Source organism: Bombus affinis, chromosome 12, assembly GCF_024516045.1.
Source record: "Bombus affinis isolate iyBomAffi1 chromosome 12, iyBomAffi1.2, whole genome shotgun sequence".
NCBI classification, from domain to species: domain Eukaryota; kingdom Metazoa; phylum Arthropoda; class Insecta; order Hymenoptera; family Apidae; genus Bombus; species Bombus affinis.
In genome coordinates, this window is record NC_066355.1 from 6,150,760 (window position 1) to 6,166,027 (window position 15,268).

The 15,268-nt window shown below is 38.8% G+C and overlaps 1 protein-coding gene across 20 annotated transcripts in view; it reads left to right on the forward strand.

Annotated features, from left to right (window-relative positions):
• LOC126922525 (forkhead box protein P1-like) overlaps nucleotides 1-15,259 on the forward strand; it is a 216,907-nt gene extending 201,648 nt beyond the window's left edge. For 14 of the 20 annotated variants that reach the window (XM_050735179.1, XM_050735167.1, XM_050735170.1 and 11 more), the window contains 6 exons: nucleotides 273-349; nucleotides 562-663; nucleotides 5,149-5,324; nucleotides 8,268-8,343; nucleotides 8,497-8,609; nucleotides 9,593-15,259. In XM_050735179.1, coding sequence (XP_050591136.1) covers nucleotides 273-349; nucleotides 562-663; nucleotides 5,149-5,324; nucleotides 8,268-8,343; nucleotides 8,497-8,609; nucleotides 9,593-9,842 — 794 coding nt within the window. In that variant the 3' untranslated portion in view covers nucleotides 9,843-15,259. Of the gene's footprint in view, nucleotides 1-272; nucleotides 350-561; nucleotides 664-2,704; nucleotides 2,836-5,148; nucleotides 5,325-8,267; nucleotides 8,344-8,496; nucleotides 8,610-9,592 lie in introns of all 20 variants that reach the window. The other 6 variants (XM_050735175.1, XM_050735172.1, XM_050735174.1 and 3 more) reach the window with 3 other exon arrangements.
• Nucleotides 15,260-15,268: the final 9 nt, after the last annotated feature.

The following is a 15,268-nucleotide window of genomic DNA, read 5'->3' on the forward strand; positions in this document are numbered from 1 at the left end:
GTAACAAAAATCAAAAATATGAACACATAACGTTTTCAAATAATGGCTTTTCTAAAAATTTTGCTGACAACCATCTCTTTAAACGATGCTTGAAACGTTAGCATACTGCTTGTTAGTTGTAAATTTAAGTAATCATCCGAGACACGCGAAAAGAGATGGTGTCGATGAACTTTTACCCCTTGGCCGCGTAAGGGTTCCGCGTAACTCTTGCCGTTTTCATACTCATTACGTTTTGAAAAATGAAACAAGCAAAGCTTCTTGGTATATTTCAGAAATTCAACGAAATAGGGAATTTTACAAGAACGCCGATGTCAGACCGCCGTTCACGTATGCATCATTAATCAGACAGGTGAGTGAACCATTCGATACGCATTAGACATATTCCTTTAGCGTTCTGATTAATTCAGATATCGAATGAATTGTCCCCTAAGAGCGCCCCCTTTTAGATTTAATTTTCAAAGGAACACTCAAAGAAACCGGTGAGGATTACTTTACACCTCCCATCTTTGTAAAATGACAAATTGAATTTGGGGAATTCTTCTGTTTTCTTTTTTTTCACAGTCGATCATCGAGTCGCCGGAGAAACAATTGACGCTGAACGAGATCTACAACTGGTTTCAAAACACATTCTGCTACTTCCGGCGCAACGCAGCAACGTGGAAGGTATATCTTTTGACTATAATAAAGGAAAAATATAACAAGCGTTAAGCAGGATGCAGAGAAATGTAAAAGATCAAAGAAAAATGAAGGTACGACGGTCATCGAATTTGAAGTTCGACTCTTTCTCGAAACGAGTGTTTCAGTTCATTCGAATATCCGAATATCGAATGTTCAATCTCGTTTCAGAAGAAGGATTCGAGGATGTTATTTTATTATAGAAGTGATCACGTTGAATTATAAAAATCTTCGGCGTAAATAATTGATCCGAAGCGTGAAAATATCGGGAAAATTTCGTCAAAATGTCCTCGAACGATTCGGATGCAAAAATCCGCCGCGCTGCCATGCATTTAGGAAGTCTAAAATAATTTTCTCCTCTAAATGGATGAACTCAGCGTGGCACGAGTTATGCAACGTTTGATTGCAAGTCACAAAGACGAAATGACTGGTCGTGCAATTTGCATTTACGAGCAGATTAAGCTGAATGCGTTTTAACTAGAAAGGATGAGCTTTCAAGAATCTCAGATAATCTTACGTATTAATTTGAATTAACAGGCTAAGTGATGTGCCAAGCAGACGAGCTGGTAACGATAATTGTGTTGCTTTCCCGATTTAAGGGGGAGACTCGGTAACATGTGAAATATTACGTCGTATTGCGATTCGTTTGTCATTTATCAAAATGATTTCTGTTTTTCCATCGTATCTTTTCTTAGCCAGCAGTCTTGCAGCCCGTAATTAAAACCTTCTTGGAAGACTGTTATTCTAATTGGAACTTAACAATGATCTGACACGATATTGCAATAATGTAATTTCTGACTGAAATCATACGGCGATAAATCACAATTAAATCGTAATATGATAACATATGATACGCTTGTTGGCAAGAGTGCGCGCGCGCGTGTGTTTTTTGCGTGTGTGCGAGTGAGCGTGGAAGTAATCGACGTTTGCCATGAAGCTTCGCCTCGCATGGTTATGTGTATCTGAAAATTTTCAAAGCAACCACAGGTTTAACATCGGATATCAGACAGAGAGGAGGCAGCCAGATTCAACGTCACAGGATCCACGTTTTCCACGTCAGCGGAGGTCGTAACCTTCGACGCGATCTTCTCGTACAGTTCTTCCTAAATTTCTTACACCTATATACTTTTTTCATTTTTTTCTGATTTTCCTTTTCTTTTTTTTTTTTTTTTTTTTTTTTACTTCTTTTGGAATTTTGTACGGCCCTGCGGCATGTATGATTGTTGTCGTTGCCCCTAGACTTAGATGACTAGCTGTGCATTAACGATAAAGGAATGCCACATTATACCGTGTATCTTTCGATTAATCGTTTTGGTTCGTTATGTCCTCTTACGGCCTTGTCATTGCGCGACCATCGCCGGGTATCCTTTGCTACTCACACACGACGTTACTTACTAATTCACTCATCAATCAGTTTCTCGGTTTTTCCCGGTGCTTTCCTGTTCTGTTCGAGCGGTTCGTTCGAGCCGTTTCTTAAAATTCAAGTTAGAGACAGGCTGCCACTTTAAATTTTCCACGATTTTATTTTCTATTAGCGCGTATTATTATTCCTGCCAATTATTACAGTCGGAGTGTATTAAAGTGATAGCCTGCAAGATATAGACATGTTCCTTCACAAAAAGACACGATATAGCTTGTCTAAATCAGAGCCAACAGAGATAATAGAGAAAGAGTCTCGTAATCCTTTACCTTCTCCGAGACAGATAAGAAAATCTCATCCATCCTCGTCTCATCTCAGCGTGTATCGGTTGTATCACCATCATCATCGTCGTCATCGTCGCCATCGTTGTCTTCGTCGTCGTCGTCGTCGTCGTCGTCGTCGTCGTCGTCGTCGTCGTCATCCGACGCCGGGGATGACGGAATGCCGCCTGTATACAACAAAAAAAAAAAAGAAAAGAAAAGCCAAAAAAGATACAGAAAAATTACACGCCATCGAATCGTGTTCCCCGATCGACAGCCGGCCTCGCGATTGAGTTGGCTTCGTTCGTTTTTTGCGTTGCTTATTTAGTCTGTGTATTATTTTGTATAGAACGCAGTGCGACACAACCTGTCTCTCCACAAATGTTTCATGCGAGTCGAAAACGTGAAAGGCGCCGTATGGACGGTGGACGAAGTGGAGTTTTACAAGAGACGTCCTCAACGCGCTTGCAGCACGACCGGGTACGTTGCCCCCGTCCCACCGACAAAAAAAATTCTACTGCCGCGTTTTTTATACTCTTTACTACGTCTCTATAGTTCTATTTACCTCTATATATATATTTACGACATATATTATATATATATCTTATTTATCTTTTTCTATCTTTTTCTATCGATATATTCATTATAATAATCTTCCCCCTTGGTACCCCCTCTCAAAATGGTTCTACCAACAACAAAAACCGGTTTCAGACCACAATCCGAAATAATCGGCCTCGGTCGCATCCTGTCTCTTTATATCTTCTTCTCCTTACGTCCCTTGTGTTCCCCCCTCTTTGTTTTTTAATATAATAATATATATATTTTTATATTTCTAAATATTCTTCTGTCTTCTGTCTTTTTACATATTTATATAGATATTTATATAGATATATTTATACAATACTCTCTCACTTATTCGCTTTTACTCTCTAATTACATACTCGTACCGCTAACCCCATTTTCCCACGCCCATTCATGTTTATACTTGTCAAGTTTTTTACTATCTTTTTAACTTTTATATATATATATTAATATACGTCTTTTTATACATTTTTATATATATACATTATATATATATATCGATATTTCTATATATATACATTTATAAATATTTAATAGTGTTTAATATTCTATTTTTTATATGTATACATATTTATATATCTAGCTTCTTTTACATATATATTCACGTATTTTTCATAGCTATTTATATATATACATATTAATAAGGTTTTTTTAATCTGTGTACGCTCGCATAACGCGTGCGTGCGCAAGCCTCATATGTATGTATACGCACATACACGCACGCTCTTCTGTGCATTTGTTTATCTGTGTACGATATATATATTTCTTGATTACCTACATATCGTGCCCTATCCTCACTTTTTTAAATACGTATATACCTAGTGTATCTGTAGGTATGTTTCCAGACCTTTTGTGTACCTCATGCGTGCGCATTTCTCATACGTATAGATTTGTGTGCGTGTGTGTATATATAAACCATTTCTTTTTTCTCATACACCTGTGTACGCCATGATAATCTGTATTATCTGTAATTCGCTTGCGTCGTTTGTCCGTACGTCTGTCTCTGCTAACATCGTGCTTCCCGAGATACAATCGTTCAAATTTCATTCTTCTAAAAAACCAACGCACATACCAAATTTCGCGTATTTCATAGAACGCGCGGAAACTTTGATCTTCTAAAATTGAATGATTAAAAAATACGAATGTTCTTTTCCTCTTATAAACTCAGTTTCTCGACAAAATCCTCATTCACGAATAGGAAAAATAGAAAGATATAATTCTTTTTCACGAATTGTACTCGGGAAATTAGCTTTGTATTGTGTTTGGTCCCTCGTGCGTGTGATTTTTTTTACTTGCCCGTCTCTCGTGTGCGATGGTAGCCGTCAGTATGAAGTGTGAGAACGTGTTGAAAGGATGTGTGTTCGAAGATCGTGAAATTCGACGATGAGGTGGAGGAGAAGGAGGAGGAAAGGAGCAGACGGGAGTGATTGTGCGAATGTGGCCGACTTCATTTTGCTCTTGTGTGAAAGAGTACCGTAGAAAACCGTGGTGTGTGCTTTTTAACAAGCATGTGGGCTTTGCAGCGACTAACCGACCGAGAATTGGCAGGGCCAAAGTCTCTCTGGCCCGAGTCTAGTCTCGAATACCCGGAAGCCGGATGCGGGATATGCCAGTGCAGAGTGAGAACCGCTGAATTGCACTTGGTCAGGTAGTGAGAGGAAAATCGTCTTACTACGTATATTACTTTACGTTTGTTTTTTTATTCTCTACCCCCTTCTTTGCGAGTCTGTGCTGTCTTTGTTATTCTCTGGGACGCCGGGATTCGATCGAGTCGGGGGCCTTGCTCGATCATCGAATCCCTACTGGGTAGGAGAGGACGACGAGGCTAATTACGAGCTATTAACGGTTCGTGATCTCGTCTTACGTTTTTACGAGATAATACGACACGTGCATGAGATCGAGAGTCGCGATCGTTTTACGTTCGAGAAACGGTCGTGCCACTCGAGGGCAACGTTTTTCGTTAGACGCTTTAAGAACGTACGCAGAAAGGAGAAGAGCGTAGAGCTCAGCAGAATAATTACCAAAAAAAAAAAAAGAAAAAACGAAAGACAAAAGGAAAATCGAAACGAAAAAAAAAGTAGAAGCTAGAAAGGGAAGGAAACGTAACCAAAAACCAAACGAAATAAGTTTCAACAGCAACAAGCAGAAACAACCTTTATCTTTTTTACTCTCTTTTTCTCTATTTCTTGGTGGTCTTGTCTGTGTATACAGAACGCGATCCGCACCAATCTATCATTGCACAAGTGTTTTGTGCGCTATGAGGACGACTTCGGGTCATTCTGGATGGTGGACGACGCCGAGTTCGTAAAGCGGCGGCATCTGTCCCGCGGCCGCCCCAGGAAATATGACCCAACCCCATCACCCACTCCACCCCACCTCTCCGCACAGTAAGCACTACCACTTTTTAGAATTCTGCTGGCTGGTTGGCGCGACGTTCTGACCTTACCGCGGTATTCTCTTGTAACGCGGCGACCGGGACGTTTTCGCTTGGTCGTTGCCTACATGAACGAACCACTAAACGCCCTCTCGAACCTGCTGCCTTTGTCGTTCAATCGCCAATCAAACGACCATTCGCATTATCTTCTATTATCTGTTACACAATAGAAAAAATAAGAAACAAAAGATTCATTTCTACTTTAATAACGTTGGAAGTTATTCGCGTGAAACTAGAATTATAGGAAAGTATATCGTTCGTGAATAAATTGTACGTCCTGTCTGACGCAAAGTGGCTCATTCTACTTACTTAGCAGTTACCGCGCTCTTCGTGCAATCCTCTACATTGGAATTTCGAATATAACTCGTTGGAAAATGACTTCCAAGGCAGCAGGGAGTGGCTGTAAGCAGTTTATCCAATCCCTAGGAAACGAATTCCGCATCATGCCTGCCTCGAACGCCCTTAGATATCCGTCTCCTCAGAAACCTAAGGATAAGTAGTACCCGTTCAAACCTTCCTTGATCTTCATCAGAGGTGCGCAATGTACCATAGACTGGAACAAGAATGTTTTATTAACGCGTAATGTAACCTTCTTGGGTAATTTGGAACGAATGAAAAAGAGGAAGGAATGTCGGTTGCGTCCAATGTAAACGCAAGGGGGCAGGCAAGCTTTCGTCCAATTAAAATTTACAGCTGGTGCTTGTTAACGTTTAAATCTGCGCACCTCTGCTTGTGACGTCCAAAACAGCCCTCATATAGTACATCCCCGTATACGTCTCACTAGTACCGTAGCCCGAGGCTCTAGCACACCCGAGAGAGCTTAAATCCTGGACGATCCTGCAGGAGCCCAGCCACAGGACGATTGGTCCGTGCTGCAGGATCTCTGATGTGTTTAGTGGTTGCTCGCATGGATAATCAAGGATCCTAATATTCGTTCCCATAAGAATTAAAACAAAAAAAAAAAAAAAGAATAAGAAAAAATACAGAAAAAAAGAAAAAGAATCCCCCGTAAGACTATCCTTACCACTGATAAAAAAAAAACACTGTGCTTATAATTGTATGGTGCTTACGTAGTGGCGTTTGCAGTGTCTTGGGAGAATGTGAAAGTGTTTGCGTGGATAAACGTTTCGTTACCCTTCATTTTCAGATTTTTCTCCCTCTGTTTCGCTGTACAAGCTGGTTTACGATACGGCATCGCCATTAATTTCCTTTCATTTTTTTTCCTTTTTTTGTTTCGTTCGTTCGCAACGACCGTGCGTGAACGAAGCGTTTGTTGTATCGTTTTGGGTTTTTTCTTCTACTTCTTCTTTTTTTTCTGTTCTTTTTTCTTTTCGTGTTTCGCTATTTTCAAAGAAACAGGCTGTAGCGTAGTAATAGATAGCGCAAATAAGTTGACGATAGAGTTCGTAAAGGGAAGGTGAAGCGCTTTTGCGTCATTTTCTTTTTTAATTAGCGTTTAATGAGAGGAGGCGTTGTTGAAGTATGTGTTTAGTTTATTTTTTAATGCCTCTGTCTCTCTATCTCTGTTACGGCGTTCACCGTTTTCTCTATTTCTGTTCCGCCTTTAGAACGCTTTTTCAACGTGAGAATGGTTTTCGGTGTGACTGATAATGTGTGTCAGGGCTACTCGCGCATGTGTAAATTGTGTAAATTAAGCGTCACAAACTGCAAAAAAAAAAAGATATCTCGGATGATACGGAATTCTCCATTCATCGCTACGACCACTCTCTTCTAACTCAAGGTACCTCACCGTTAACGTACTAACTTTGCAACTTCCGGTAATTTTTCTCTACTGTTTTAATCATCATCTTTTTAAACATTTTTTAACGTATTTTCTATTTCTCTCTTTTTATATACTCTCTTACACACTTCCAACTTTTCCTCTCTACTACTACTATATTACTTCTTTCTTCTCTTTCACTCTACTCTACTACTACAACTTTCTTCTCTTTACTTACTGCGCTCTTGGTCACTTGATAAACGGCTCTAGGCATTCTTTTGATTCTTTCTGTATTTTTCTTCGCATGCAACCAATCTCTCTTGCAATCGTCACATCGTGCTTGAACTTCGAATAAACGTGATATCTGTCGAATCCACTTGGAATATATTTTTTTATCGCTTTATCGTTTGCAAGAGAAAGCCTACTTCTTCCATTCGACATTCGTTGTTTGGAAGAAGTATCATGTTTCTCGGTCGGCACTCGATGCCTGAACTTTGACAAAGGATTTCGGTGGAAACTATAAAAGGGTAAGCACAGGTAAGCCTGAGAGCCGTTTACAAGCAACGACGTCGTTTCGTACGATAAAAAAGTCGATGTATAATTTATTTCTAATTAGAGGAAAGGTTATATATGATATAACGAAACGGGAGCGCCATTTTTCACAATTTTCCTCTATATTTTTTATCTTAACCTCGCTCAATCTCAACCGAGCCGATCGTTGGACGAGTGAGGAACGTAACCGGTAAATAGGTAAGGGTTTTCGAACTCTCTTTTTCATTCTTTTTTTATCACATTTTTACTATATATTATATATACGTGTGTACATTTTTTCATATTATACTTCTCTCTTTCTCACTTTCCATTTTCTCTATTTCTCTTTCTCTTTCTATTATACCTTTACATATTGAAACTCGATCACACGTGCACACATTGTACACACAAGCTCTATCTTTACCCGCCCCGTATCCCCGTACCCTTAACCCTTGACCTGAAACCTTTAAATTCTCGAGAAAAGAAATTTATTCCACCCGTATACATCGACACAAACTTTAATAAAAAATATATATATATATATTTAAGAAAAACGTGCTTATATACACGCGTTTCTATTTCAGGAAACTATCGATAGGCGAATCTCGACGATTACTAATAGAAATTTTCTCTCTCGATATGTAGGGGTGTCCCGTCAAAAAGTCCAACCCTGACGCACAGCCCGACAATGTACGGTGACGCATTAAATGCCAATCTCCAGGTAACTGTCTAAAAAATACAAGCAATTCCTTTTTTTTCGTTAAATTAACGTGGATTAATTGAATTCAATACATGACATAACGTATCTTTCGTAGTTTCAACGATTAGGTAAAGGAACGGAATATTCGTGACTAACCATCTAATGCAATTTGAGTATTTCCAGGCGGCACTCGGGGACTCTAATATGGGATTTCTAAACAACTCGATGTGCACGTCGACGACAACGAGTCCCGATAAGGAGCACGTGTTAGCCCATAACGATCTAATGTGAGTGAGTCTTTAACGTGCAAAGTTTACGTTCCTCTTTCCAACGTGCCGAATCACTATTTCTACTCCGTTCCTTCTAAATTATCGTTCATAAATGAACGAATATTTGCGAATTTTTAGACAACATATCCATGACAAAATCTTAAGAACACAGAATAATTTTGTCTTGTGATATTAGTAACTACTAATGTCTTTCTTGGATAAATGAAATAAAAGGTTTCTTTTCGATTATTAGTAATGGAAATACATAAGACATAATCTGCTGTCGTACCAATTTCACTGGAAATCAATTATTTGTGGTTTAGTAAATCAACGATGCGTTAATATACGCGATATCGAACCTTGTTAGATAAATTTCATTTTGCAATTGCAATACTCGTACTCGTGGAATTTTGTAACTTCTCGCTCAACACTTACCATAGTGGAAAAAAGAAAATTCAAAATTGATTTTCACATGTATACAGCCCCCCTTAAATGTGTTGACGCACTGTTTCACCTGTTCTATACGTCCTTACTTACTGTTCTTGAAGATTTTTAATTGACTAAAGATACCCAAAGGTGGCTCAAGAAATATAACAAGAAAGATAATACTTTGATTTTGTTCGATTTGGTAGATAGAACGTTTCAATTAAAAAGAGACTTGCTAACTTGTGTACTTGACATTCTTCATCATATTGGCAATATCGCACTGGCTCGTAAAAGTACCTAAGTCTCATAAGGCACGTAATCAACGTAATTCCATGTTAACCAATTATTTTCCTACTAACTACCTTGTAAATCTCCTTTCTAACGCGTTACACAAACCTCGTAATACCAAACAGCCGAAAAACATTTCATCCAGTCGCGTTAACGTAAAAAGCCGAAGATGAAAAAACCCCAAACCCGATCCTGCTAACCAAAAAGACAGCTTCCAAAAAAGATAGCGTCCCGAGGAAGATGGTGTCGGCACACGTAACCGAGCAGTTTCTCCGCAAAATCGACAGGTCACCGTTGGATGAACCAGCCGTGCACATAAAGCAGGAGGGCCAGAGCCCGGAGGGGGGCAAGCTCACGAGATTAATAAAACGAGAGCTGGTTGACGCGCCGACGGAGCAAGAGGGTGAAGAGGATCAGGTGGACGAGAGGGAGTATCCCGAGAGTCACGGGCACGATTCAGGACAGGACGAAGACATGGCCGAGGACCTGTCGATGGCGCCCGACATAATGACCCCGGAAGATCAGATCGAGGCGTAGTATCGTTCCTCGAGGAACGAATAGGTTCGAGCTGTCGCGTCGAAGTACGATCGTGATGGAAGAACGAGAAGAAGTAGCTTCTCTTCCTCGTCGATCGATGGCCAAGACCAGGGAAGCCAGAGGCGCGAATAATAATAATAATACTAATAATAATAATAATATGTAAGATGAACGAAGAAGGAAAAAGGAAGGCGTACGAAGAAGTGAAGAAGAAGAAAAAATTGACGTAGACGAAGAAGAAGAAGAAGAAGAAGAAGAGGAAGACTCCGAAGAAGACGATGAAGGCCCCTAGGACCACCCAGCCCTCCACTCCTCCTTCGTAAGAGAATCCCCATTTATCATATCCAAGGCCGTGATACGTTTTATCGAGCGGCCCTTTAAAGGTAAAGGCAAAAGAGGAAGAAAGAATAAAAAAATATTAAAGAATATGAAACGTACTACTACTGTGTGCGTGATCGATCGCGACGAAACGTCGAAACGAGAATCGGCGAATATCGTGATATAGGCGGCGCGATCATTCGATCCATATCCTTACTCAAGCAATTGCGAACAACGATTGTATTTTCTGTTCTTCAATTCCGTTTCATTTCGGAACCGCGTATATATCTCTATATACATATATATATATATATATATATAAAATATATATACATATAACACTCTCTCTCTCTCTTTCTCTCTCTCTCTCTCTCTCTCTCTCTCTCTCTCTCTCTCTCTCTTTCTCCTTCGTGTACATTGCATTAGCCAGTAAACCGAATAAGGGCGAAAAGAAACGAATTGCATCCGCGATCTCGCTCATAGCGTCTCGGCGGATAATGTTAATCGATAATTCTTTAACGAACACACGAGAAAAAGAAAAGAGGGAAGACAGTGCTATCTATAGTCCCCGAGTAGTCCTCGCTCGTTTTCTACTTTCGTTATCGCGCCGGTGCTTACGTGTACGACTGCGTTTCTGCGTGTACTAATCGCGTCTATCTACTTTTTGGACCAATTCGAAGATATAGTAGATCCATCCTGATCGAATAAAAATTAATTTTAAAATTAAAAAGACAGATCACGTAAAGAACTACTCTTTATGGGAGAAATCACGCTTGACTTAGTCGAAATTTCTTGCACGAACTATTACAAAAAAAAAAAAAAAAAAAAAGGAGAAGAAATAAAAAAGACGCGTTGAATGGAACACGCAGAACGTCTCAAAGATAATAATAAGAATGGCGAACAGATAGAGAAGGCTGGAATTAAGTTTAAGGAATAAATAACGAAGCTGTGGTGATAGCAGTGTTCTGGGTACGCGCGGGAGTGACTGACGCTTTAGTCTTAAATATATCGTTCGTGGTAAATTAGGAATTTCGCGAGTATCAAAAGTCCTCCGACGTGATTCTAAAGGAAAAGGTACTTTCCCTTATATCAGACAACCTAAGCTTAAGAAAAACGTGTGCCGAGTATGAAACACGGCCGCGGTCCCGGCGTACTCGTTCGCTGCTCTGTTGCTAATCACTGTATAGTTTAGGGGAAATTAAATGTAAGTAGTGTCGTAAACGATCGACGATCATAGACGTCGAGATAGAACGTACACGCTCGTGCTAACGATTTTCATCATTTTACCCATTAGATATTTCATCGTTCGGACCTTTCAAGGGATAAATAACGAGTGATTGAAAATAAAATAAATTAAATAAAAAATCGATCGAGCGACGAAGAAAGTTTAATAAACGAGATCGAGGACGATCGAGGGGGCAAACGAAAAATGATGGGATAATAATAATAAAAAAAAAAGCAAAAAAAATGAAGAAAGCGGATGCCGTGTGTGGACGCACTTATAAATAAATTAAATTACCATGTATGCATATACATATACATATATTAATACGTATACGTATCTCGGAAATTATAAGGAAATTAGATGTCGATGGCCCTGTTCTCCGTTTTCTATCCAACAGATCCTTGAGACAAACCCTCATTGAACCTTAACCTTTGCCTAAACCCGCGTAATCATGCTCGGTTCCGAATTTTTAGGAAATGGGACTGCGTCCAATTTTCCTGGACGGTAACTGTCGCGTCCAAAAATCGAAAGAACGAGGAAAATAAATGTTTGGGGGGCCGTTACTCGTCGATCTTCGAGCCCCTGGATACATACACGTTCACACTCACAAACACACACGCGCATATACATATACATAAACACAGAAGTTTAAACGAAAGCGTGCTCAGGTCGGTACGAAAAGAAATTTTTGCCGAAGGCAACTCGTTGGCGAGTCGCCTGCTATCGAATCTAATTTATTATTTCAATGGTCGTTGACGCCACTAAATGTATGTAAAAATCGTGCGTGCCGTTTTTAATCGCGCCGCAGCGACCGGGAGACGATCGTGTGTGTGATATTATTCCGTTCGACCTGTAGCCATATATACACGGATGGTCTATACGTTTGTTTGTAATATTTTTGTAAATTAATTCGTTCCCGGGAACGTGTAGATAGGTTTAGAAGAATCGGGGATTCGTTACATTGTCAGGGTATTAATTGCTCGACGTAAGAGACTCTTCCTGAGTCGCTGTGGCGATTTGTGTTTAGCGTGTCAGTGACGAAGAATCGCGAGAAAAAAAAATAGGGTAGGGGGAGGGGGGGGGAAGTTCGATCGTTCTCAGCATTTATCGAGCGACAATAATCGTAAAAATCCCATCGATCGATATTGTCTTTCTGATATCTTTACCGTTTTATTTCCGTTAGAAAGATATTATTCTCGAGACGTCCATATTAGATCGACTCTAATTAGTAATATTAGCACAGCGAGAAGTATGTCAATTTTTTATTAGCTATGAATAAAATTCGTTCAATTTATTTCAAACTCATCGATCGTGTCGCTCGATTATCTGGAAATTAAACGAGACACAGTAGTCGCGATAATAGTTTCTTTCTTTCTTCTTTCTTTTTTTTTTCTTCTTTGCAATTCGTTGATTCGTTCATTCCTGCGTGTTAGATACTCTGTCCATTCCTCATGTAACATAGTTAGCTTTTAGGACAAAGTTAAGTTTCGCCCACGCGTATTATTTCATAATAATTCCCCTGTACGAGACATCCTTCGATTTTCTATTCTAATCCGAATCCATCATCTTTCGACATCCGTAACTCTCGTTCGCGAGTAATCAGACATTCTGATTAGAGAGAGAAAGGGATCAAGCGTGGAACGAGCGTGTATGCGAGTGTGTGTAGTTGTCGCGTGCGTCATCGAACATTGGATGCCAAAGAAAACGAAGACGTTAGTGAAAAATAAGAGAAAATGTAATAGGGAAACAGTGAAAAAGAAAAGACGTTTATAAGAGAAAAGTGTTCATGGAGAAAGTGAAATGTATCGCGTATGACCGGTGCCGTTTTGGGCTCGCTTTCACGTAATGCTACTATTACTAATCTAAGACTACATGTATTGTGTATAATGGATTTAAGGACACGATATAACATAGAAAGACTCTCCTGTAAATAGTTGGAAGAAAAATGGAACTTTGTCGAGGCATTAGGGATTTGCGAATATTGCGTCACTCTGCGAATGAATGAGTTTATCGATAGTGTGCTATATAAAAGTCTATATATATAAATATAAATATAATTATAAATACACACACGAAGGAACACAACACACTATACACACGTACAATGCGTTGCGCGTATCTCCCGGCTGCATTTAATTTTTATTTTTAAAGTCACGAATTTCCGAAGAAAAGAAAGAAAAGTGAAAAACAAAGAAAAAAACGACGACCGTTGATTCTCACGAGCTGGCAGCTCGGACAGAAGACACTTTCTCGTTTTATCGTATCACGATTGGTCGTGTCGCGAATAAAAGATGAATGGGCAAGCGGAATAAAAGGAGAGAGAGAAAAAAGAAGAAAAGAACAAAGAATATTTATGAAAAGATGGAGGACGTTTGATCGATCGATTTCGTATAGATACGAAGTTATTTAAAGTCGATTCACGTAGCACGAAGATCGTGATTATTTCATTTCACGAATGTTTCTTTTTTTATGTATAGTAGCCGCTGTTACCTTACGAATAATTCTATATTGTACATGTTTAAACGTTCCCTGTTATGTTTGTTGTATATTTCGAATAGGTCTGTAAAGTAAAATGAATTAACGAATGTTCGAATTTTTTTGTACGGGCGTAGGAAAGACGGGATTTAGCGTTACTATATTCACTGGTTCATCGAGATCTTCACATTTTATCGGCCAGATAATACTTCGCCTAGCGATTTATATTTCTTTGTTTTTTTACGTCGATGAATGAAAAAGATGAATCTTACGTCGCGTTCGTTGTGTTACGAAGTAATGACGAACCAGCGCGATCATATCAAATTAAAGGTATCGAGTGAACAGTGCTGAATCGATATTTTCGTTCGCTGAATGTTTCTTTCGTATAGATTCGAACGCTTTATATAGTAGTTATATATATAAAAAAAAAAAAAAAAGAAAAGAATACGGTATCGCTATTTTCTACAAAAAATCAATTCGCGAATTGAAATCATTGTTTTATAAAGTGTTCCCCATTGCGTGTGTTCACTTAAAATTTCCGCGAAAAACACATGGCCGAATGGAAATTACTTGGATCATTGGGACATGCGAAGAAAAATCTATTTTTTAATAGAAGAAGAAAAAAGTGGGAAAAGTATGAAAAAACGACGTATACAGGAAACGCGTTCGAGTTTAGAACTTTCTTGTGTTCCTCGAACGATTTTTCGAATTGTTCAGTATTATCCTGTGCCGTATGAAAAACGAGGAAGTTCTTTATAAAAAAAAAAGGAAAAAAAAGAAATCTGCAAAGATCCGTGCTCTTTAGCTCATTTAAAAATTTCTAGGAAACCCTATCTGTCTGGATTTATTTTATTAAGTATTGTATAATAAGTTGCCTTGTAAAAATGTACCGATTTTACCGAGAAATTAAATGTGTTACTAAAAGAAAACCAATCTCTGAACTGTTTCATCGACCTTTTTTTTCAATAAAAAAAAGGTAGCGAGATAGCAATTTATCGATTTATAAGTAGTCGTAATTGTAAGTAACGAGAGTTATCATTTTCACTGTACTTTCTTTGTATAAGACTGACATCGTTTGTATATGCTTACAAAGGGAAAAAGAAAGATATGATCTTGTTAGGTACGTCAAGATTTATACACGTAAATTAATGTGTCTACGATTATATGTGTTTAGATCACAGAAGGACTTATATCATACTGTAAATAGAACACTTAAGAAATCGCATTTTCTAGCTCGAATTAAGCTTTAGAATTAAGTCTTTATCTAATAGAATCGTCTTGAAAAGAATATACATACTTAATAAAACAGCAATTCGTGAACATGAGGATCCAAAGCTGTCTAAACTGTTTGTTTCCGAATTCCTTGTTTGTCATATTTAAATAAAAGAATTGCAAACAATTAGTAATC